Source organism: Canis lupus, chromosome 22 (assembly GCF_011100685.1).
Source record: "Canis lupus familiaris isolate Mischka breed German Shepherd chromosome 22, alternate assembly UU_Cfam_GSD_1.0, whole genome shotgun sequence".
NCBI classification, from domain to species: domain Eukaryota; kingdom Metazoa; phylum Chordata; class Mammalia; order Carnivora; family Canidae; genus Canis; species Canis lupus.
Genome location: NC_049243.1, coordinates 55746940 through 55770725, shown reverse-complemented (window position 1 = coordinate 55770725; position 23786 = coordinate 55746940). Strand labels below are relative to the sequence as shown.

Sequence of the window (23786 nt, the reverse complement as noted above, 5' to 3'; positions counted from 1 at the left end):
CGCTCGGAGGCGCTCGCTTCGCCTTCGGCGAGCATCGTCAGGGGGCGGGGCCCGCGTAGCGGCGCGTCCCGCGCGGGGCATTGTGGGGAGGGCGGCCGGTGCAGCCGCGGCTGCCATCTTAGCAACTCCTGGCGTCGCGGCCTTGTCGTTGGGGGCGGCCTTCGTGGCGGCCGTCGACCTCGGAGAGCGGCTTGAACTCAGCTGGCTGGCAGCTTTCCTTCCCCCGGCCGACACAGCACGGCCAGCCGGCGTCCGGAGGAGGCAGTGAGGGCGGTGGGACGCGTGCGGGGCCCGAGTCCAGCGGTTAGTCCGAGCGTCGCCCGGAAGGATGGGCCGGTCTCGGAGCCGGAGCTCGTCCCGCTCCAAACACACCAAGAGCAGCAAACACAACAAGAAGCGGAGCCGGTCGCGGTCGCGGTCCCGGGACAAGGAGCGCGTGCGGAAGCGCTCCAAGTCCCGGGAGAGTAAACGGAACCGGCGGCGGGAGTCGCGGTCCCGCTCGCGGTCCACCAACACGGCCGTGTCCCGGCGCGAGCGGGACCGGGAGCGCGCCTCGTCCCCGCCCGACCGCATCGACATCTTCGGGCGCACGGTGAGCAAGCGCAGCAGCCTGGACGAGAAGCAGAAGCGAGAGGAGGAGGAGAAGAAAGCGGAGTTCGAGCGGCAGCGAAAAATGTGAGCGCCCGCGGGGGGAGGGGCGGGGAGGGCGGGGGGAGGGGCCGGCGCAGCGCCGTGCGGGTGGGGGGTGGGGGGTGGGGCGAGGGGTCGCGGGAGCCCGCCCGGGAGGCTGCCGCGGGCCCCGGGGGCGCAGCCTGCGGCAGGACGGGCGCGGGAGCCGGCCGGGAGCAAACACCGCGGGGCGTGCGCAGGAGAGGCTGGAAGCGGGGAAAGCGATTTTGGCGCGAGAGAGGAGCCGAGTGCCGGAAGTAGGAGGTGGAGCTGAGAGCGGGGTCGGGGAGCTGCCCGGGCCGGGGGTGGGCAGCGGTGGCGGGCCCGCAGGTGCAGAGCCCAAAGGAAGTCACCCCCGGGATGCGAATTGCCGCTGCCCGGAGCATGCTGGTATCTGGTATCGGAGCGGGCCCCCCCTCGGGAATAAGACCCTGTAGGTGGTCTCACTGTACACCCCCCCCCACGCCCACCCCACGCCGAATGCATTTTCCATTAGGACATTCCTTTTGTTAAAGATGTCGCGGTTGCGTTTCTTTTTTTCGAGCGCTGGTCTTGTTTTTTTTTTTTTTTTTTAATATTTTATTATTATTATTTTTTTATTTTGTGAGCTGTACAAACAATGCACACGCTTGAGAGCTTACAGTCCGAGGAGTTTTGGTACTGGAGTTCACCTGTCTAACCACCATCCCAATTAAAACTTACTCCATTTTTATACTTCTTTCCGTTGCTTCATATTCCTTTGTAGCGCAAACGTAAGTGCAACCCTGTCTTCGTTTCCCCTTTCAGTACGCTTTTGTTTAGAAGACATCTGAATATTTGCTTTTATTTTCGCATTGCTCGTATATGCTCCCTTAATGGAGGGAAAATCAGAGTCCTACCTAGTAAAGGTTCCCAACTCGAAGTGACTGGGCGCAAGTATTTCTGGAAGAGGCACCTCCCAGGTATCTTTAGATTCAAGAGTAGGTGTAAATAATTCCAGAGTCCGGATCTTTTGGTTTTAAAATGCAGGTTTTGTTTTGGTTTAAGACCACGGTGGTGTGATGCTCTGGGTATTCATTTCCCAAAGCCAGGTGGAAAGGTAGAGTTGGTCTGCCAACTCTCACTGCTTTTAAACCAGCCGTCTTCCATGGTTCATGTTTAGAAAGTGCACGTGAGGCGGAAAGTAACTGAATTTAGGGTCTTCCTGAGACAAATACATGTGAATTTTTACATGTTTGGATTTGTGTATTCTAGATTTTCCAGCAGAGTTTGTTTCTAAGAAGCAAAGTAAGGCACAAGACTGTAGCACTAACAATATTACGGAGGAAGCAATACCAGGAGAGCTATTTTGCTGCATACTTTTCCTTTATGTAGAGCTGTTGGTGATCGACATATGAAAACCAAATACAAGTAATAGTTTCCGAACAAACCTTGATTATATAGAATCCAGTTTTTTTTTGGTCTGGAACAAGATCCTTAACTGTGAAAATGTAGCTTTTAAATAAATCTCAACAGATGAACATTTAGAAGCTTACTTTAAGGCATCTCTGAGATAATTTTTCCACGTGAAAACAGATGTCCAAAGAGAAATGATTTGCCATTCACTGGAAAGCTAAAACTTGTAGGAAAAATGAAAGGAACCTTGGTATGCAAAGAATAATCAGAAATGTTTAGCAAGCTACACATGAATAGCAGAGACAAAACCCAGGGATTACATGAGAAAATCAGGCAGCTGTACAGTTCCAAGTTGACAGAAGCAGCAAACTACCATTAGCATTTATGAAGGGAGGAGGGGGCAGAGCCAGCAGCCAGCTACCTATACATTGAATTCCTCTGTGCCATGCAGTAAGGCTCTCAATACGGTGTAATGTTTTGGGAATAACCCAGAGGAAACCATGGAAAGTTACAGGTTTTGGAGCCACAGAAATGGGCATAAATGGTTGTATGTCTACGAGTCTCTCTCTCTGGGTTAGCTCATTTCGTTCAGCTAATATTTATTGAACATTTAATAATGCTAGGCAAGATGCTAGGGACTGTTAATATTAAAGATAATTGAGTTCTCTGAGAACCTTAAAGACTTACAAGTAGCTACATAATAATACAGTGTGGTAAATTCAGTGATGCTCATGTGACTGTAAAAAGGAAGATCTTAGGTAAGCACCTTAGTTCTCCTAAGGAATGGCTGGTAGATTAAGAGACTGTAAGGCGAGGTATAGGAAGGTACGTGGGGCCCAAAGCAGAGTTCCCTCCACCCCTAGCCGAATAAAGAGAGGGAGGAGGGCAGAATGGCCTTAAAGTGGGGTAAAACAGTGAATGTTGACTGGAAGATGAAGTTACAAAAGTACAAAAATCATGGAGTGACTGGGGAGGTAAATGGTGGGAATCACAAGGAGAGTCTCAAATGCCATATTAAGAAGCTTGGATTTCATCCTAGAAACAGGAGAAGTTGTAAGGAAGTAAACAGTGTTGTCTCCCCCCCCCCCCCCAAAAAAAAAAAAACAGCACAGAATGCTCTAAAAAGATGGCTATTAGAGTAAGGCCACACAGGAGTAGTGAGGGGGTGGTTATTGGAATGGAAAAGAGGGACAAATTTAAGAAAGGTTTAGTGCAAATAAAACTGAATTGGAACATAAAGGAAATCAAACATGTGCCAACAGCCTTATACACCATGTCATTGGCTACATCCCTGATGGTTCCTCTGGCATGGGAGGCAGAGAGAGACACAAGAGGAGGGAGAAGCAGGCTCCATGCCGGGAGCCCCACGCGGGACTCGATCCCAGGACTCCAAGATCGCGCCCAGGGCCGAAGGCAGGCACTAAACCGCTGAGCCACCCAGGGATCCCCATAAATAAAATCTTTAAAAAAAAAAATCTATCTGCATACTTTTTTGCCTTTCATATTTGTCCTGGAGAAACCATCTAGGGTAGTATAGTGCTTAAGAGTCTACCTAGGTTGGGAGTCATCTCAGCAAAATGCAATGTGCTGGAATCCAGCTAGTAAACTATTCCCATGCCAGAGGAACCATCAGGGATGTAGCCAATGACATGGTGTATAAGGCTGTTGGCACAGTATTTGGTACCAAGTAATAAGGAATTAATGTTGTTTGCTGATGTTATGAAGTACTTTCTAGAAGTAATCTCCTAAGGTTGAGTTTGTACATTTTAAAATATTTCTATGTATATTAATATATTTAAAATAATATTACCAGTTGCTGTACAGTCATATCATACTCTGCTGCATTGCCGGGCCTTTGCTGTTTTAATAGTTGCCATTTTAAATGGATTGTGACAGTATTTTTAAAATTCCTGAAAATATGGAGAAAATGGAGGCTTAATGTTATATATACTGATTCCATTGAAAACTTGAAGATTCATTGGTGCCAAAAATTCTTGGCAAGGGAATATATTCAGCAGAGGAGCCTGAGGAAAAGATTAGGGACCCTAAACATCTTTTAAAGTGACAGCTCTTGTGGGAAAAGTTTGAAGGAGTGGATAGGCAGTGACATTAAATGTTTGTCTTCTTTCTATCAGGTGCTAATGACCCAAAGTGTTTGTTGTTGTTGTTCCGTGTGGGGAGAGGGGAATTGAAGCATTATTGAGCATAACTTTTCAGGGCAGAAACTGAAAAATTTCTGTAAAACTTTTTTTCTGATTACTGAAGTAATTTTAACCGTACTAAGAATAACAGCAACGGCAGAAAATTACATTCTTGATAAACTTGTAGGAGAACAAATCTGCTGTGGCATCCTGACCTTGCTTGTCTCCACGTGGGACCCAGTAGCAAAGCCTAATTACAATCATGGTGCTATGTCCTGTGGTTCCTCTGGGAACAAAGGGAGATAAGCAGCCTTGTGAGAAACTCCACTAGGGCATTTCTCATCCTCCCAGTTTCTTTTGAGCTTGGGACTTTCCACTTGCCTTCCCCTCTGGGCTATAAAACCACTGAGCTGTCCTTAGATTTGACTGCGTAGCAGCAGAGCAGCCCACTGAATATACCTCTATTGCGTGTCATCTGGCCCTTGTGGTTTTGTGTCCAGGGGTGGCACCAGTGACTGCTCACACCATGCTGACCTGGCTTTTGCTGTAAGTTATAAACTATTTATGCTTGTTTTCTCCTTACTGACCAAGTCTGTGGAAATGTGGCCCTATTAGCCTTTGTTCTACTGCTATTACTTAGGCACTGCTTGGAAAAAACCCTGAATATGAATCAGGTCTCTTGCATCTTTACCATATTCTTAAGTTGTTTGGCAACTTTTCTACTGATAAGCTAACCCTAAAGCTTTATCCCATTCTTTGCTCCTTTTTGCTTTGTGTTGAAAATTTTATTTTATTTTTTAAAGATTTCATTTATTTATTCACAAGAGACACGCACAGAGAGAGAGAGGCAGAGACACAGGCAGAGGGAGAAGCAGGCTCCACGCAGGGAGCCCGACATGGGACTCGATCCTGGGTCTCCAGGATCTGGCCCTGGACTGAAGGCGGCGCCAAACCGCCGAGCCACCGGGCTGTCCCTGTGTTGAAAATTTTAATTGAAACTTATATATTGTCTTTCAGAGTTGAATTGTACTATTTTTGACCTTTTAAAAAAGTTTCTTTTCGCCTTCTTTACATTTACTAATGTTGTAAGAACCAACTAGCAAAAGTATATTTGTGCCGGTGGTGTATACTCCTAAAACTTTGTTATGGGGTTCCCTGGGTGGCGCAGCGGTTTGGCGTCTGCCTTTGGCCCAGGGCGCGCGCGATCCTGGAGACCCGGGATCGAATCCCACGTTGGGCTCCCAGTGCATGGAGCCTGCTTATCCCTCTGCCTCTGTCTCTCTCTGTGTGGGGGAAAATAAATAAATAAATAAATAAATAAATAAATAAATAAATAAATAAATAAATAAATAAATAAATAAATAATAAATAAATAAATAAATAAAACTTTGTTATGTAAACTTTCCAACGTATGCAGAAGTAGAGCCTGGTCTGCTGAATCTGGTTAATAGGTATTATATATTTTTTATTCTCTTTGGATGAAATAGAGAAAATTTCTGTATTTGAAATGTAGTTTGATTTCTACTGAAATCACTGCCTGATTTCTTTTAGATATTTCTGGCAATTCATTCTAGTATTGGAGTGGATAGCTATTCTCTTATTGCAATTAGATAAAGGCTCCTTGAAACTACCTTAAACTGCATTTTATTGGAAGTTCAAAAGGAAAAGAAGCATAGTTAGGCTTTCGTATCTTTTTAAATAAAAATCACCAATAATGTAGTATTGGGAGGAAATATTTAAGAAACATGCAACAGAATCTGCAGAATGGGTATCGCATATATCTAGAACCTAAAATAGTTTTTTCAAATAGCTACTATCTCGACAGAAAAACAGCTTATAAATGCAGAAACTGAAATAAATTAGAATGTTAGACAGAAATACTGGTGTTAGTATGGTCTCTCTGTGAATACATAACAGGAGTTGAGAATAAAAGCACTTGAGTGGGAATTGAATCAACCCCCAAAATAGAGTTTAGTTGAAGTGGATTGGGGTGTTTAAAGGTCACTTAGACACTATAAAATCTTTGCTAAACACATAAATTGAATGACTGGCTCATACATATTTATGAGTCATCAATAGATATAAAGGTTACAGGTTGTATTTAATTTTGTGGATTGTGAGGAAGTTGAAGCATAACTAATAAATAGGTCTCTTAGGATTTAGATATACTTCTAGAGCCTCTGAATTTATTAGTTCAGCACAAATTGTCTCAAATAGTGCAGTTCAATAGAAAATACAATGTGAGCTACATCTGTAATTTAAAATTTTCCAGTAGCCACATTAAAGTTGAAGTTAATTTTAGTGTATTCTCAATCTTTCTTAAGATGTCATTTTAACATGTAACCAAATAAAAATATTTGTAAGATATTTTTAATATTTTTCATTATGTTAATCTTCAACTCAGACTAGACACATGTGACCGAGTAGCTATCATTTTGGGTATCAGTGGTATGAAATGTGCATGGTTTTCACCTGCGCCTTGATAAATGTCAGTATTTTCAGTGTGGAATTTCATTTTGAGTGATGAAGTTGTTTTATAATATCTAAATGTGATTAAAATAGTTAAAACAGTATCATGCTTCATTGAACTTTTTATTAGAACTGGTGATATATTTTCATCCATTTTCCCATTTCTTGAAGAGTTTTTATTTTTTGATTTTATTTTATTTTTTTTAGATTTTATTTTTTATTTATTCATGATAGAGAGAGAGAGGAGAGAGAGAGAGAGAGAGAGAGAGAGAGAGAGGCAGAGACACAGGCAGAGGGAGAAGCAGGCTCCATGCACCGGGAGCCCGATGTGGGATTGGATCCCGGGTCTCCAGGATCGTGCCCTGGGCCAAAGGCAGGCGCTAAACCGCTGAGCCATCCAGGGATCCCCTCTTGAAGAGTTTTTAATTGAAAATCAATGAACCAAAGAAAGAAAAGCTACAGTAAAAGGTGTTAGGTTCAGAACCTGAATTACGTTGGTCTGTATTTTCGATAAAAGCTACACTGCATTGCCTTAGCAGTCTGAATCTCTTCGAGTCTGTATTTATGTTGATTTTGCTGGTGGGGGTGGGGTGGGGTGACCTTTATCATCTGAATTGCTTGCTATATAATATTTTCTCCTGACTTCTCTGTAGTTCAGCCCTTGTACTGAGTGCATTGGCAAATGATAAATCCGTACACTTAACAGCTTAGCTTGTTCTTTGATTATAAAGATTGTGACAGTCTAGAAAATAGACTTCTTGTTTCAGATCTCTTCTATAGTTCCTAAATTAAAACTAATTAAGCTCTTTGTGTATGTATATATACTAGTCCTTTTGTATTTAAAAAGTCCTAGAAAACAAATATTTCATACTCATTTGAATTTCTGTATCCCTTAATATCTTGATATCTAGTATTTCCTTGAATGTTGCATGAAAACTAATTATAAAATACAAAGTCATGCTGAAGGCTTTAATAGACTTACAGCTAGTTTTGTTTTCATTGTTCGGTTTACTTATATTATCTAAGTCATTCTTTTCCACTCTGTTTGCTAGTCGGCAGCAGGAAATAGAAGAAAAACTCATCGAGGAAGAAACAGCACGAAGAGTGGAAGAGTTAGTGGCAAAAAGGGTAGAGGAAGAACTGGAGAAAAGGAAGGATGAAATCGAGCGAGAAGTTCTCCGAAGGGTGGAGGAAGCCAAGCGCATCATGGAAAAGCAGTTGCTCGAAGAACTCGAGCGACAGAGACAAGCTGAGCTTGCAGCACAAAAAGCCAGAGAGGTAACGCTCGGTCGTTTGGAAAGTAGAGACAGTCCATGGCAAAACTTTCAGTGTTCGGTGTGCCTCCTGCTCAGTTCAGAAAGAGATGGAATACAGACTCATTCCTTTCTCATCTAAACCTAACATTGCTGCGAAAGTTAATTTTTTAGCCTATTGAGAAGTGCTGACTGATATTTAAAAGTTATTTTCATAAAACGTATTCAAGGATACTTTTTGATTTAATGGAACTGGCTTACATATTTGAGAAGTGTTTGAAACTTTTGCCATGGCTGCAGGACTTAAATTCTTTTTTGGGAGGGTTGGGGGAGACAGGGAGTGGTGAAAGGGAGATGGTTAAAATCCACCTGTGGATATGTATTCTTCTTTTCTGTGTATCATTCTTACTGCCTAGACTGTGAGAGGCTGTTTGCCTTCAGTCAGATTACAAAGAGCAGGGCCTGACATTGAGTGACAGCACCTGCTTTTGATACTTAGGTTTTCTTGCTCTTCTTTTTGTCCTCCTTTATCCTCACCCCTTACCCCGAATCCTGCCTCAACACAATGGACTAATTCTAGCACTCTGATCATAAGGCCCTCCATTTTCCTAATGTGTTTCAAAGAATCTTTTTAGGAAAAATGTCCAGATCATTCATCCACTTTTTTAGTATCTACTAACAACTCCTTTTTTTCTCTAGAGAGTTATGAAGGAACAGGTTGTCCTTGTCTGGAGTCAAGCTAAACACATGATTTGTTTTATCAGCAGCTGGAGCAGAAGTTGAAAATGTCTTTCTGTGAGACAGTAATTTGCTACTGAAGCTTTCTGGCTTATTTGCACTGATTACTCCAGGTTCCTAAAACTCATTGAAAGTCACTGAAACACTCAAGGCAAATTACTTTATGGCACTGAGTGTCCCTTGACATAGTTTGCATAATGAGTATGGATTCCATTGGTGTGTGCCATAGAAAATCCTCTAGTTACATTTTCTTGAACTTAAATATTTGACTCAAAATATGTGTCTCTCATCATTGTTAATCTTGGTATTATGGACAAGTTGGCATCATATTAAATCTCTCTTGTTTTCCAGTAAGCTTAGCTTTTCTAAATGCATTTTCCCTTGTGCTGTCTTTAAGTAGATACACGTGTCTATATATTTGGTAGCTATCACAGACTGTGCAATTGAATGTATGAAATTTTATTTACATCAGTGCTTTTAATCATGAAGATAATTTTGGAGTAATGGTGCTGTCTTGTAGCGAGTTATTAATCATAGGAAGATTTTTTTCTCTTCATTTGCTTTTTGTTTCATATTAACAATTTTTTTTTTTACACGGACACTACCCTCTGACAGTCTTTCCAAATATTAAAATCATTTGAATATGTATGCTGTGATCTGAACACTGCCCAAACCATCAAGCAATCTTCATATAGTTTGCATTATAAAACCTCATTAAATTCTCCAATAAAAAAATAAATTACAGAATTTTATTTCCGGACCATGCACCCCTTGGATTCCTGAATTTCAGTTCAGACTGTAGATGACAAGATAAGCTGCCTTTAGAAATTGTCAACATCTGAATGTTAAGTCCATTTTCCCCATGGAAGAGCCCTTAGTTCCATGAAGTATGGATTACCATTTGTATTTTTCACTAACAGTAAATGTATTTTTCTTATTAATTGTTTGCCTTAGGAATGATGAATTACATTTTTTGTTCCTTCTTACCATAAACATCTGCATTCCTCAGCTCAGCCTTCCTTGTATGTTGTTTCTTTATAAATGGTTGAGCTGCTGATGCAGGTATTGCCAAGCTAACAGTACAAATCATTTTAAAGAGGAAGCTGGCGCGTATGGCAGCCGAGGAGCACACTCTGCAGGACACTGGACAAGACAGTAAATATTCAACTTTTAATGCTGATTAAAGGAGTATAGGTAAAGAATACGTAGGTATACATAATTGGTGAGACAAATATTCACTTTATTTATATTTTATATATTATTTTTTAATTTGGTAAATACTATCCAGTTTTGTAGTTGTCCTTGTTGATTTGTGTGATATTAAAGTATTAGTAATAATTGCCAGGAAACTATCATTAGGGAGGGTTTAGTCGGTTGCTGTTTGGACTGGGAGGGATGATTTAAATTTCGTGCTAGAAACAAATTTTAGTGGCTGCACAGTTTATCATTTGTCAGACAGAAGGTGGCTATAAAGCTACCCTCTAAGTCAGATCAAAAAAGTTCAGAGGAAGATTAGTAAATATTTATCAGTAAAAATAAACATTTTATTTTTCTAACATCTAAACATGTCCTCCCCTTTAGGAGGAAGAACGTGCAAAACGTGAGGAGCTAGAGCGAATACTGGAAGAGAATAACCGAAAAATTGCAGAAGCACAAGCCAAACTGGTGTGTATGAAGTGTACATTTGAAAAGTATTTGATGTTTGTTTTACTTTTTCAGAATTTGTGAAATGATTTTGTGCTCAATGGTTGACTTCTAAGTTTTCGGGTCTATTTTCAGAGAGTTGAGGAAAGAGCAGGAATGGTTTACTAGATTTTAGCGCGTGTCTTCTGGAGGACTCTATTGGGGTAATCCAGAAAGTTACTTAATCTGGAGAAAATTCTAAAATTTGCGGTGGTTTAAAACAGGTTTCCTGGGAGAATTGTACTCTCCCCATCCCAGAGATTTTTCTGTCTTAACCCCATTTACATTTTTATGCCTAAATAATAGCAATGAAAGTTGTGAAGTATTTAAACTAAAATGCAGTTTTTCGCTTTACCTTAGATAGCTTATTACTTACTGATTACTAGGTAAAGTAGATAGCATATGTTTGATAATAACTGTACCAGATTAATAAGCTCTTTTCCTATTCTGAGACTAATCTAGTAAGGAGTACAGAGGCTGAAGCAATTATGTTCTAGGGATATAAAAGGTGATGCAGAGAGCAATTTAAACATTTTAATAAGGAAGCCAATGTAAGATACTGAAGTGATTTTTTTTTTTTAAATAGAAAAAAACTAATCTCTGCCGCTTCCATTTTTTTCAGTTCTGTTTTAGTATTTCTGAATTTCTGTTTTCTTTGTTTTTAGCACAGACTAGCATTTAAAGTATAGTAAAGAAGAAAAGATTTTTGGTGTCCTAGGGTTTTCCATTTAAGAGTATGTATTTTGAAGCAGTCTTGGTATGATGAAGAAAGCTAGAATTAAAGGACTGTGGATATAAAGAAGCCAAAGTACAAAAGGAGGACAGGCTTTGGAAGGAAAAAGCTTTCTTTTCCCTATGAAGGTACCATCTAGGAATTCTGCTTCCTCAAGCAGGATATAAGTCAGAGATGGAAGAAAATGTACTTAGGTTGAATGGGAGATGAGTGCTATTTAGTGCCCAGGAATAGAGACATGACCTAGGGTGCGACTCTTGGTTCTAGACACCTTGGAAAACTTTTGTCTAGTTAGAAATATGTTGAGAATAATACAGATACAGTCATAGGAAGACATTTGCTGCTAAGTCCTACTTTGCCAGGGAGAAAGCAAGTTGTAAGCTCCAGGTAAACGATTTAAAAAAAAAAATTCTGTGAGTTTATAAAGGCACAGGAAATGATATAAATTGGTCTAAGAATTAATTGACAGTGGATCCCAGCGAGAACAAGGGCAAAGGTAGACCGTATGTAATGTGTCTTGTAGTTGATAAGAATGTAAAAAGTTAAAATTACGGGGCAATAAGTTCTAAAGCATGATATTTTTAAAGATAGCTTACCCCAGGGAAAAGCAATACCGGAAATACCCTAAACAACTTAGCATGACACTGTGGATTCTTAGCTAATATTGCTGTCCTATTGTAAACGACCGTAATGAAAGGAAAGACTTAATCCTGCTTTCCCCATGAAAAGATCTTAAAATCTGTTAAGGTAGAAAAAGCACTCTGAATGATGATGCACTACGAATGGATGAGGAGTCATTGTAAGATATATCACTACATGTTCATTAATTAGTATGTGATAATGCCTTTTTTAGTGATTCTGCATAAGATGAAAATCTCAGTGCAGGTAGGAGGATTTAAAATGAAAAGTATGAACCTTAATTTTAGTTTAGAAGGTTGAGCTTTGAAAGATAAATACAGTGTGGGTTTTTAAGGCATAGATATTTCCAGGGAGGAACAGTGTAGTTGGTATTTGAAACATTGAACTAGAATTTCCAAGCTGGTGGAATAGAATTTTTCTTAGAACATGATAAAAGATTGGGTAGCGCAGTTCAATTTTTGGGTGGCCTGAAATGCCAAGATTGTGACTTCTAGAAGAGAGCTCCTCAACTTGTTAGGCCCTGCCAAGATCCTTTCTGATAACTGTCCGGGTGCCTAGAGAAACTTGGTTGGGCACTTGGCAGCTTTTTTTGTTTACCCACGTGGACCTTAAAAATAGGACTTTCTGTATGTCATTACTGGGAAAAGATTAGCAAGCTTATTCTAAAGCAGTGCTTCTCGAGTGGTGGTAATTGGCCAATTTTTGTTCTTTTAATCCTGATTTGTCTCAGACCTCTACTTTTGCAAGATATAATTAAGATGAATTATTAGAAAAATGAGGTCAAGTGGCTATAAAAGCTTCTAAAACATTCCTGGTTTCTACATATCTTGTGGTGGATCCATTCCGGTTTGCAAACTGTTGCTGATTCATGGGCCATACTTAGACTAGCTCTATTCTAGAACATTTGACTTTGATAGACTATATTGTACAGTGACACTGTTTTGACTGCATGTTATATCAGTAAGACTTTAGTGAAAAGATATCTTGAAGAAAAGGAATTTGAATATGAGAATATTTGGTAAGGATTTGAATGTAACTCATTTTTTTCCTGTGTATGATAAAGTTGGAAGTTTTAAGAAATTATCATCCATGTTAGAGAAAATTAATTTTTACTTGGTTCTATTGGTAGGGAGTCCATATACTTGCAGGGAAAGTCAGAGAAGTCAAGAAAATGTTGCTGCATAAAGATGTCAGGCACATACAGAGATTTCTTTCATTTTTGTTGTTCATTCCTCATCCTCTCAATTTTGAGCAAGTTCTTTAATTTTTTTACACATGTATTAGGAAATATTACGTGGAATATATTGAATACTCCTTTAGAAGAATAGATATTTAAAAAAGGAAGGGAAGTATGCTAGTATTTTAGAAACATGGGACTTGTCCTGAGTATGTCAGTAATGGTAGTTTATCTTGTTGCAACAGCAGTTTTGTTTGCTTTATGACATAATAAATATGGTAGAAATGTGGACTGGTTCATGTGATGCATTCTTACTTCTAGAAGGCAAAGGAGGAAGAGGGAGTAGCCAACCTTAACCTCACATACTCTATATTGAGAAGTTATTATATGTAAAAAAGCAATTTGGAGATAAAAATTGACAAGATGTTAAGTTTTTAAAGTATTTGGGATCCCTGGGTGGCGCAGCGGTTTGGCGCCTGCCTTTGGCCCAGGGCGCGATCCTGGAGACCCGGGATCGAATCCCACATCAGGCTCCCGGTGCATGGAGCCTGCTTCTCCCTCTGCCTGTGTCTCTGCCTCTCTCTCTCTCTCTCTGTGACTATCATAAGTAAATAAAAAAAAAAAAAAAAAAAAAAAAAAAAAAATTAAGTTTTTAAAGTATTTAATGTATTAATGGTAGACCCAAGGACAATCCAAAGAAAAGTTAACAAGTAATATGGAGATATTTGGTAGTGGTATGGATGTTGTGGGGCAATTGACATAATTGCCCTGGAATGCCTGGTAAATCTTCCTGGAAGAGATGCCCATGAGCCAAGCCTCAGTGGCCAGTTAGGAATTGAATTTATGATGGCGGGGCGGGGTGGGGGGGAGGGCAGGACTGTGAGGAAGCTTGGCAAAGGCCTTTCTGGGATTCCGTAGCATTAGAAAAAAGGCAAGAGTGTAGGTGCTCTCAGGATGGTGGGCTAGGCAGTAGTAGCTATAGTAGTAAACGAGCTTTCTGTAAGAGTAAGAAGTTTGTGAGATAAGTAATGGTGGATGCAGTTTGAAAGCAGATTAAAGATAGGTTAGAAAACTTAGTACCCTGAGGGAGATTTCTTAAACATTATAACCATGGAAGTATAATACAACAGTTGCTTACAAGTCAGTAAAGAAGACCCAACTCCCTAATTGAAAAAGAAAAGTGGGAGATGTAGAAGAGAATTCACACAAGTGAAAAGTGCTGTAATAAATTCTTGAAAATATATCCGTCTCCCAACTTCTGTAGGAAAACAAAGAAATGATCTCTTCCTTTTCATTTTCTGTAATACTACATACCAATAGAAAGACTTTTTTTTCCCCCTCATTAACACCAAGTGTTGGCAAAAATAAGGTATAAAGAGGACTTTTTTATATGGTGATGGAGGTAGTTTATAATGGCTATGACCAGTTTAGAAAATGACACTGTATCAGTAAATATCTGGAACCTTAAATCTATTTCTAAGAATCTGGCGAAAACTGAATCAGATACAAATACGGTAATACACAAAAAAATTCTCACAATATAATTTAGAATAGTGAAGGTGAATTAGGTGAATTTTAGGTGAATTATAACATGTGCTTACAGCTGGTTTTTCCTGTAGTCAAAAAGTATTTGGTAATACAGGGGAAATAGCTAAATACAAAACTTATGTATACATTATGATCCTGGTAACTTGAAAAATATATTTGCACATTTTAGTAGATGGAAAATATGCCAAAATGCTAAAAATAGTTATCTCTAATTGGTAGTAGACTTATATGTAACTTTATACTTTTCTCTAGTTTTTTTAATACAACTAACATCACTTTTGTGATCACATAAAAATAATTAGTACAGAAAGTAAATTTAAACCACACTTTGAATGGACTTTTAAGTTGGTCCTTGTTAACAAAAATTCAGATTGATGGCAGTGATGATCGTAATAAGGAATGCATTAGCTTAGCCACATGGGCTCTCTCAGATGTGAATTCTTACAAGGTGCTCCAGATCAAAGGTAGTTTTTGCTCACATGCCAAATTGTTTGTCAAGATACTTGATTTTATCTGTCCAAAAGGAGGCAGAAGAATATTAATCAACAGACATGCTTAATTTATAAAATCAAACAAGAACTAATTCACATGTGGTTTGGCTTGAGTGGACTTGGCCTTTTGGCAGATTGGATTATACTTCTGGGTTAGTATTGGCAGTGCACAACTATCTTCAAATACTTGAAAGGCTTTTGTTGATACAATAGAGAATTTTAATTTTTAAAAAACTGTTAAAAATAGTACCTAAATTTTTTTTTTTTTTTGCTCCTCTTTTCCACACAAGTTTTTTTTGTGATGTGCCTGGGAAAAGCCAAGCGCAGGTACTATTGTGGTATGTGTAAGAATATTACTTACTCAGAAAGTGAGACGGACTTCAGAAAAGTTGACAGGTGTTGTAGAGTTAATTGTCCTTCCAGGAGGCTGTATCAGTAGAAAAAAAATGATCCTCAAACTATGAATTGGTGAATGAAGGTGGTAGTAAAATGGAACCTGGTTAATTTGCATTTAAATACCTGAACTATAATCAGAGACTGACAACTTCTAATAAAATTAAAAAGTTTACATTATAATGATAAGGTAAAATTAATCTTAACTGGGAAACATTCTTTGAAGTTTTGTTTTGTTTTTTTTAAGATTTCTTTATTTATTTAAGAGTGTAAGCACACAAGCTGGAAGGACAGAGAGAGAGGCAGAATTCCAAGCAGCCTCCATGCTGTGCACTAGGCTGATGTGAGACTTGATCTCACCACCCCAAGAGCGTGACCTGACCTGAAATGAAGAGTTGGACGCTTAACCGACTGAGCCACACAGCTGTCCCTGAAATTTTAAATTATCAGCAAATCATAAGTTTGAGACTTATAGTGTATTTCTATTCTTTACTATTGAAAATAGTTTTCTCCTTACCCACTTGCCAAATAGGAAGATGTACCATGTTTCCAAGTGGACTATATGTGAAAAGTGTTCCACATACTTAAACCAGATCTCACTTGGTAGTTAAGAGATATCTCTGGAGAATGCCCCTCCATCCCCAAACAAAAAAACCTATTTATGTAGTGTATGTCCATATACTTTTATATATATATATATAAAGGTAACCTTGATTGTTACCTAATGTGGCCCCCAGAAAAGGGCCTTTTTAGGTTAAAGATCTTGAAGAGGTTATCCTGAATTAACAACCTCACTCACATACCATTGTAAGAAGGAAGCAGAGGGAGTTTTTTGTTTTGTTTTGTTTTTTTTAACCACACAATGCACACAGGAGAAGGCTGAGGACAGAGCAGAGAGAGATTTGAAGATTCTGGCCTTGAAGATTGGAATGATTGGAATGATGTGAGAAGATGAGGAATCCTGGCAGCCACCAGGAGCTGGAAGAAGCAAGCAATAGACTTTACCCTAGAGCCTCTTGAGGGAGCATGGCCCTGTTGACACATTGATTTTGGATCAGTGATGCCAATTTCGAACTTCCGACCTCCAGAATAATTTTATGTTATCTTGAACTATATAGTTCCTGGAATTTTTTTGCCTAAAAATGTGGAAGTAGTTTTGAAGTTGGATAGTTAGAGGCTGGAAGAATTCTGAGGCACATGATAGAAAATACCTAGGCTGCCTTAAAAAAAGACTGTTCATAGAAATATGGACTTTAAAAGTCAGGGCTTAGACACAAATGAGGATGGTACTGAAAACTAGAGGGAAGGAGGTCCTTGTCTAGTGGTAGAAAACCCAGGTGAATTGTGCCCTATGGTTGTGTGGAAGGTGCTTTTTTAAGTGTTGAACTTACATGTGTAACTGAAAGTATTTCTAAGTAAATTGTGGAGTACAATCTGTTTTCCCCTGGCTGTTTATAGTAAAATTTGAGATCTATTGAGATAAATAGGGGAAATAACTGATAGGTATAAAGGAATGAGCACTTTATGTTTGGAGAAAATTTTATCCTTTCTAGATTACAAAAAATGCCAAAGTTAGTTTTAGTGTTAGAAAAATTCTGGAAAGAAGGCCAAGGGTGTATGGCTGGACAGTCATTTGCTAGGGCTGAAGAGATTACGCATGTGACTCATAGGTTCTCTGATTTTGTTCCAGTGATAATGATTTGGGACTTCTTTGTCTCTGGAATAAATTTCTGTTCTCTTAAGGTATCCAGTTTATGGTACTTTGTTACAGTGGCTATAGGAAACTAATATAACCAGGAAAAGAATAGGGCATTTATACTAAAGTGAGCGTGTATAAGTTGAAAGAGCTCAGTACTTAGGGTGGTTAGTTCTGATATATGTGCGCATTGTAAGAAACAGACAAATATGGCATGGCGCCAACTGTAAATGTTCATTAAATATTTTAATTTGAAATGAAATGGTGGTGAAGTTACGGAAGGATGTTTAGTCAGTGAGAGGCTTGTTTTCAATTGATAAGATAAGCTCATTTAATGTATTTTGGGCAACATTTTTTTTTTTTTAAACTTTCTAGATGTTAGTGTATTGGCATTGTATAGGGTGGCTTGAAGGAAAGAATGTCAACCAGAAACCCACTGAAAGCCCGTCAGAAGATGGGGCTTAAATGGTAAGGTGGAAGTAGAAACTAGAGACAGGATAAACTTGGTGAGCGATAAAGGAGAAGGGGAGTATAGAGGAAGAAAGTGGAGGAAAGAGCATGGAGAGAAAATCTGGTATAGGAACCAGAGAAGATGTCATCATGCTGATAGTGTCAGCAGGCATTTAGGAAAATATCCACCAAAGGGAATGAATGCCCAAGACAAACAACTTTTTTGAAAGAAAAAAATTTAGGGTATAGAAGATGCAAAGAACCATATCTGGATGAGATCATTTTTTCTGAAATTTTGGGACATAAATGATAAAATCCTGAAGGTATGAGATTGCTCTTTTGGTAGCATCATCTCCAGAGCTCTGGAGGACGGGTTCTTTTTTGTGTTGAGTATCCTATGCTGATCTCAACTGTCAGTCCCTTCTTGAGGTTGTTGTCTCCACTCCAGATAATATCGGCTCTCAGGAGACATTATGCAGTGTTGAAGTTCCAAAAATATATTCAAGATTATAAATATATTTAACAATTGGGTAACTAAATTGAGAAGGAAAGGGGCTAGGAGGAGTGGCTGGTGGTATGAATTCTCTTTAGGTGATAGCAAATAATATCCCATAAGGATAGTATATACTATAACGAGGTAACTGATAGAATAACCAAATCGCCAGTGGTGGGGATTGCTTTTTTTAATTCTCGAAAGTTTTTTTTAACCTTGTACATTAATAACTTTAGAAAAATTTTTTGATCCATACATAGTTTGCTAAGCATCAGAACTAATTATATCAAAATTTTAAATATTTTTTCATTGTTTATCTAACATAGATATACATTACACTAGTTGTAGAAGGGAAGAAGAATCAAAGAATTAAAATCATAAATGTCAGAGTGGAACAGGATGTGTTTCTGGGAAGGTTAAAATGCAGAAATTCACATTGCTGAGTAGTGGCAATATTTCCTAATTGAAATATTTTTCATTCTTTCCTATCATTTCTGTAATCACTTCTGATAAATATTTCTCTCCTTGTATTTTTAAAATTTTGTAAAATATATATCCATATATAGAGAGAGTAGTAGATTTCAGCATCTTTATTTGCTGAAAGAAACTGCTACTAAGGATCACCTTGATGTATAGTTATAGACAGTGTAAGAAAGAAATGCTTGGAAAAGAGTAATTTTTTTCAAAGATTTTATGTATTTGAGGGGGAGACACAGATAGCCAGAAAAGAGCACAAGTGGGAAGGAGAGGAAGAAGGAAGAAGCAGGCTCCCAGCTAAGCAGGGAGCCTGATGTGGGGCAGGCTCAGTCTCAGAACCCTGGAATCATGACATGAGCCAAAGGCAGACATACCTAACCAACTCAGCCACCCAGGTGCTCATCCCACCCCACCCACCAAAGAGTAATTTTAATAACAGAACCAGGACCTCTGGGTAAAGGCAGGGTGGGGCAAAAGGTATTGGGAGAGTAGATCTTCTGCTAGAATGGTATATTTTGGTTATAGTATTGAATCTCACCAATCAGGTGAGGTGCAGGGGTAAAAAGTCACCTTTGTGTCATCTTTGTGAGGGTCCTGGACTTAATGGCTAGAAAGGCCCACTCTAATTTCATGGCTCTCCTATTGTGGATGTTAGCTTCTCTTGGGTCCCCATGTAATCCTTGTAGGAGAACTTAGTATTGTTCATCTGTATGAATAGACATGCACATATGTGTCTCCCCCACCCCCATCCCATTGGAATAGTTCTATTACACACATTTGAAACAACACAAGGGTAGAGGAGTAGTGGATATTCCGACAAGTGTGGTTATCAGAAAGGAAATGGCATGTCAGACAGATTACAGAGTGATGCTGGAGTTTAGAAGATTACCTAGGAAATTAAGGTAGAAGGTCAAACCTTCTAGATGGATATTCATCATTTGAGAGCCACTATATTAATAAAGTAGATGGCTTTGGGTTTTGCTCAACTAGTCTGTTTTTGTCCCAGTGTGATTGAATAGCGTTTATGCTTCATTTAAAGCTATAATGGAAGAAAGTACAAATGTTTGTACATAAAGACAGGATATTCCCCTGCTTGCTTCATTTTTAAAAATCCTTTCATTATCAGGTACTTTCAATAGGCAATATATGCTTAGTAGTACTAAGGGTGAACCAGAGAAATTAAAGCTCCCCTTCTACACACACACACACACACACACACACACACACGCACGCACATATTTGTAGACCTAAATGAATTTGAAACTTTTTCTTTACCCAATCTAAAGTTAATTTCAGTGCAGAATTAGTATTTCCTATCTGTTTGATATGAGTTTGCTTTAAAAAATCTTGTTCGTTTTTAATTTAGATAATGTAATCACATCAAATTTACTCTTTAGAAAAATAAAGGAGTTATATCTCTTTTTCCCTATCCACCTACTTTTCACTGCCGTGTCCAAAGGTATATTCAATTTTGCCTTTGTTTAGAGTTCAAAATGGAGATTTTGGCAGATACAAATAGGTGTATTTTTATTCTCCCTTTTTTGCAGAGAAACAGCGTACTATATATACTATTTGGGACTTTGCTTTTCTTAACAGTGTAACTTGGGGATTTTTCCATTTCAGATTTAGGGATTCCTATTTTTTGGTGTGTGTGTGTGTGTTTTTAACAGTATTATACATATTTTCTGCAACTTAATAGTCCCATACTGGGGAATATTTGGCTTTTTCCAGTCTTTTGCAAGCTGTGTTGCATTAGAAAACTTTGTTCAGTTTTGCATGTTACGCAAATGTTATTTATAAGATATATTCCAGGAAATTCATTTGCTGGGGGTAAAAGCATTATAATGAAGATAGAACTTTGGTAATTAATGCCGAAGTACTTTTCATAAGATAGTATTGTGTATCTTTTGAATTTGTCAACATGATAGGGTGAAAACTACTGTGTAATTTTAATTAGATTTCTCTTAAGAGTTAGGTTGTGATGTCCAAGCCTTTTCCTCTTCAAGATTCTAATCTGCTTTCCTAAGGGCTTAGTTAGAACAATAGGGAACAGTGAATCTGGGTATTTATATTTGTAAGCGTTTCCCAGGCACATGGACACACACAGTAAGGTTCTTTACCTTGATTTAATTGCACTTGCCAAGCTCTTATTCCAAATGTATGATGATTTGTTAAAACTGGATAAAGTAATTGGCATATGAATTCACTAAATGATTATCAGTGAAAGTTTAAGCACAAAAGTGGTGGTTTGAAACGGATGTACAGGTAGGATTTCAGTAGAAGGAAAGAATGGCGTGAGCAAAAGGAGAGGGGGAGGCAGGATAGAAAAGCAAGCATAATTTGAGAAATTATACACAGTGGGAGCCAGATTATAGAAAGTCTTAAATAGTATGCTCATTTGGGAAGTGGGGCCATATTCTATACATGGTGGAAGTCACGGGAAGTTTAAGGGCATGTGAGAATAGAACAATGTTCCAAAAATGGTGAGACTGGTAGCATTCTGCAGGGTGAATGAGGAGACTGGGATGGGAACAAGGAAATTCAGTGAGGTCTCTTAAGACGTCCGTAGGACCCTGCACTGGTGTGGTGGCCATGGGTATGGGGCTCCAGATGAGACATTGTAGTGGAAAAGGGAACATAAAGGATGGATTAACCAACTGGTTGGCTGTCTGCTTGTGTCAGGGAAGAGGGAGGAGACAGAAGCAAGTTACAGAATGTGGGTGGTGTTAGGGAAGGTAGTAGAAAGAGCTGATTTATTTTAGGGTTAGATTTGAGGGGTATCTTGGACATGTTGAATTTCGAAGGCACCTGGAGGTCTCCCTAGTCTATGTCCAGTAACTACACCTACTCGACAGCTGTAACTTAGGAAAAGAGTCTGAGAGAGGGAAGATTTGTTTCACCTCTCTGTTGGGTTTCCCATCTTGCCTGCCGACCAAATTCTTTCCCTTTAAATTTGATCTTCCTCATCTTTGACCTTTACTTGATTACAGTGGATTTGCCCCACCATTTGTCTTCTACCTATTTGTCTACATCACCACCATCCTAAAGTAAAATAAACCTCTTCATGTTACTTACGTATTTTAAAAGCCAGGGTTTTTAAAAATACTTTATGTTGTATACCAGAGTCCATCGCTTTTCCCATCTTCACCATAAAGCCTGTAATGCAGTCACATCGAATGTTACTATTTCTGAGCGAAAAACGTATCAGTGGAGACAAACAGGAGTGATGAGTTGGAGAACCTGAATGTTTTGAACAGCCGGTGTCTCATATTCAAGAATATGTGGGAGAGGAGAAAATTTTTAAAAGACCTAATAACTAATAAGTTCAAGTGAACAGAAGAATGAATAAAGAGATCGTTAAGCATTGTAGTTCTGACCATCTAGAAAATAATTTTAGTAAAATAATGGAGATGGAAGCAATGACTTTAAAATCTGACTTTTGAAAATAGGAAAGCATTTAGAGGATGCAGTGAATGTTTTAAGATGAAGGTCAGATGGGAAACAAAGGAAAACAGTGATCACTGAGATTTAAAAACTCAAGGTTAGAGCAGCTTCTCTCAATCTTGGCCCAATTAACATTTGGGGTTGGATAATTCTTTGTTCTGATGGCTGACCTGTGCGTTGTAGGATGTTTAATATTTAATAACATGCCTGTCCTCTGCCCACTAGATGCCAGGAGCTGGCACTCATTGCCTCATGTTCCTGGGAGAGGGGAGGGGTAGAGGTACACCTCCGTGAGAAATAAGGAAGTGAGCATGGAGTTTTTGGGAGGCCAAAGGAGAAGCTTGAGGAGGGAGAATGAGAATGGCCTACATTTTTTTCGATAAAGATGGAAAATGCATAGACAGCCCAGGAAGAGAGTTGGTTCCCTAGACTGTGAGGTAGTTGAGGCACTGCCAAAGTTAACTACACCAGTATCTGCTGAAACGGAAAAGCATTCTCTAGTCAGCGAGTTGAAAGATTGTGCATTTTTTTGTCCTCAGAGAAAGGGGTCTTTAGTATTTCTTGGTTATATATTGACAATGTAATGTAGCCCCAGTAGAGGTTTTTTCCTATAACTTTTTGTCTTTAACTGTGAATCTAATAATTGGTAGATAACCTGTTCTTTGAGTACATTGATGCCTTGGTTCGTAATTGCCAGTCTTCATCTGACACACTGAAAGTGTAGATAAAATAGGTAATTGGGCAAAATCTATTCTGAACTTAAGACAGGATTTTAGAAATTTCCATTTTCAAAGTATGTGCTTTTTTGTGATTTTTTTAAACATATTTTCATAAAACCACATCAGAAACTATAGGTAGAATTAGTAAGGAGTTCTATTCTAATTCCTCGGTGTTTTTGTCCTTGATTGCTTTATCGCTTTGTGCACGAAGGCAGATTTCATTCAACATGGTGTCGTCTGTAAGCTGTCATCCCCCAGTATTGTTAGTACAAGACATGATATCCAGAGAAAGTTTTAATGTTCACTTTTAACTTTCAGGCTGAAGAGCAGTTGAGAATTGTTGAAGAACAAAGAAAGATTCATGAGGAAAGGATGAAACTAGAACAAGAGCGGCAACGTCAACAAAAAGAAGAACAAAAAATTATCCTGGGCAAGGGCAAGTCCAGGCCCAAACTGTCCTTCTCTTTAAAGACCCAGGATTAAACTGCAAACTGAACTTTTTACAAAGAAAAATGGAAAAACTTTGTATGGTAGCTTCATGTTGAAGTGGTTTTTTGTTTTTTTGTTTTTTTTTTGTTTTTGTTTGTTTTTTTTTTTGTTTTTTTTTTTTGTTTTTTTGTTTTTTTTTTTAATTTGGAAAATCTGGAAAACTTAGCTTGTTCTAATAGGGGCTATGCTCTGCATTCCTCCCCCCCCCCCCCTTTAACTTCCATTAAGTCAGATCCTTATCAGATCATTATTGTCTTCTAGAAAGTGATCTATTTTTCATCTGTTTGGATTCTTCATTAGTGATCCGCAGAAGAGCAGATCACTTTGTAAACTGTGGATGGTCTGATAAGTTTCTACTGGCCCATTGACTTCAGAGTTATACTCTGCCTATTACATCATAATGCTGGTTTTGCTGACTTTTTGTTTTTTTATATATTTATAAAAAAAGAAAAAGTTGGAAATTGCATTGGAAGCTCCCAGGGTGTTACTGGACCTGTGTGGTGTATTGTTAACCAGTGTCCTTGTGATACCGTTGCTCTTGATGTTCCTGATACAGGTAAGGAAACAGTCGGTCAGCTCTGGTACAAGATATATATACAGTTCAGTATTGTCTCTGTTCAGTTTGTTTTTATTTCATTGACAAAGTCAAACCAGCATTCCCCATTGTGTAAATAAATGATTTTGCTGAATAAAGTAAAGTCTTAAATTCA

At 38.8% G+C, this 23786-nt stretch overlaps 1 protein-coding gene across 2 annotated transcripts; it reads left to right on the top strand.

Annotated features, from left to right (window-relative positions):
• The first annotated feature begins 69 nt into the window (after positions 1 to 69).
• ARGLU1 (arginine and glutamate rich 1) lies at positions 70 to 23786 on the top strand. 2 transcript variants are annotated; one of them, XR_005376570.1, is made up of 4 exons: positions 70 to 675; positions 7706 to 7931; positions 9742 to 10309; positions 22906 to 23786. XR_005376570.1 is itself a non-coding variant. In XM_038570020.1 (4 exons), exons 1-4 carry the CDS (start codon positions 329 to 331, stop codon positions 23068 to 23070), a joined length of 822 nt encoding a protein of 273 aa, XP_038425948.1. In that variant the 5' UTR covers positions 77 to 328; the 3' UTR covers positions 23071 to 23786. The 2 variants fall into 2 exon arrangements, 1 of the variants encoding a protein (XP_038425948.1); XM_038570020.1 differs by having other exon boundaries at positions 77 to 675; positions 10226 to 10309.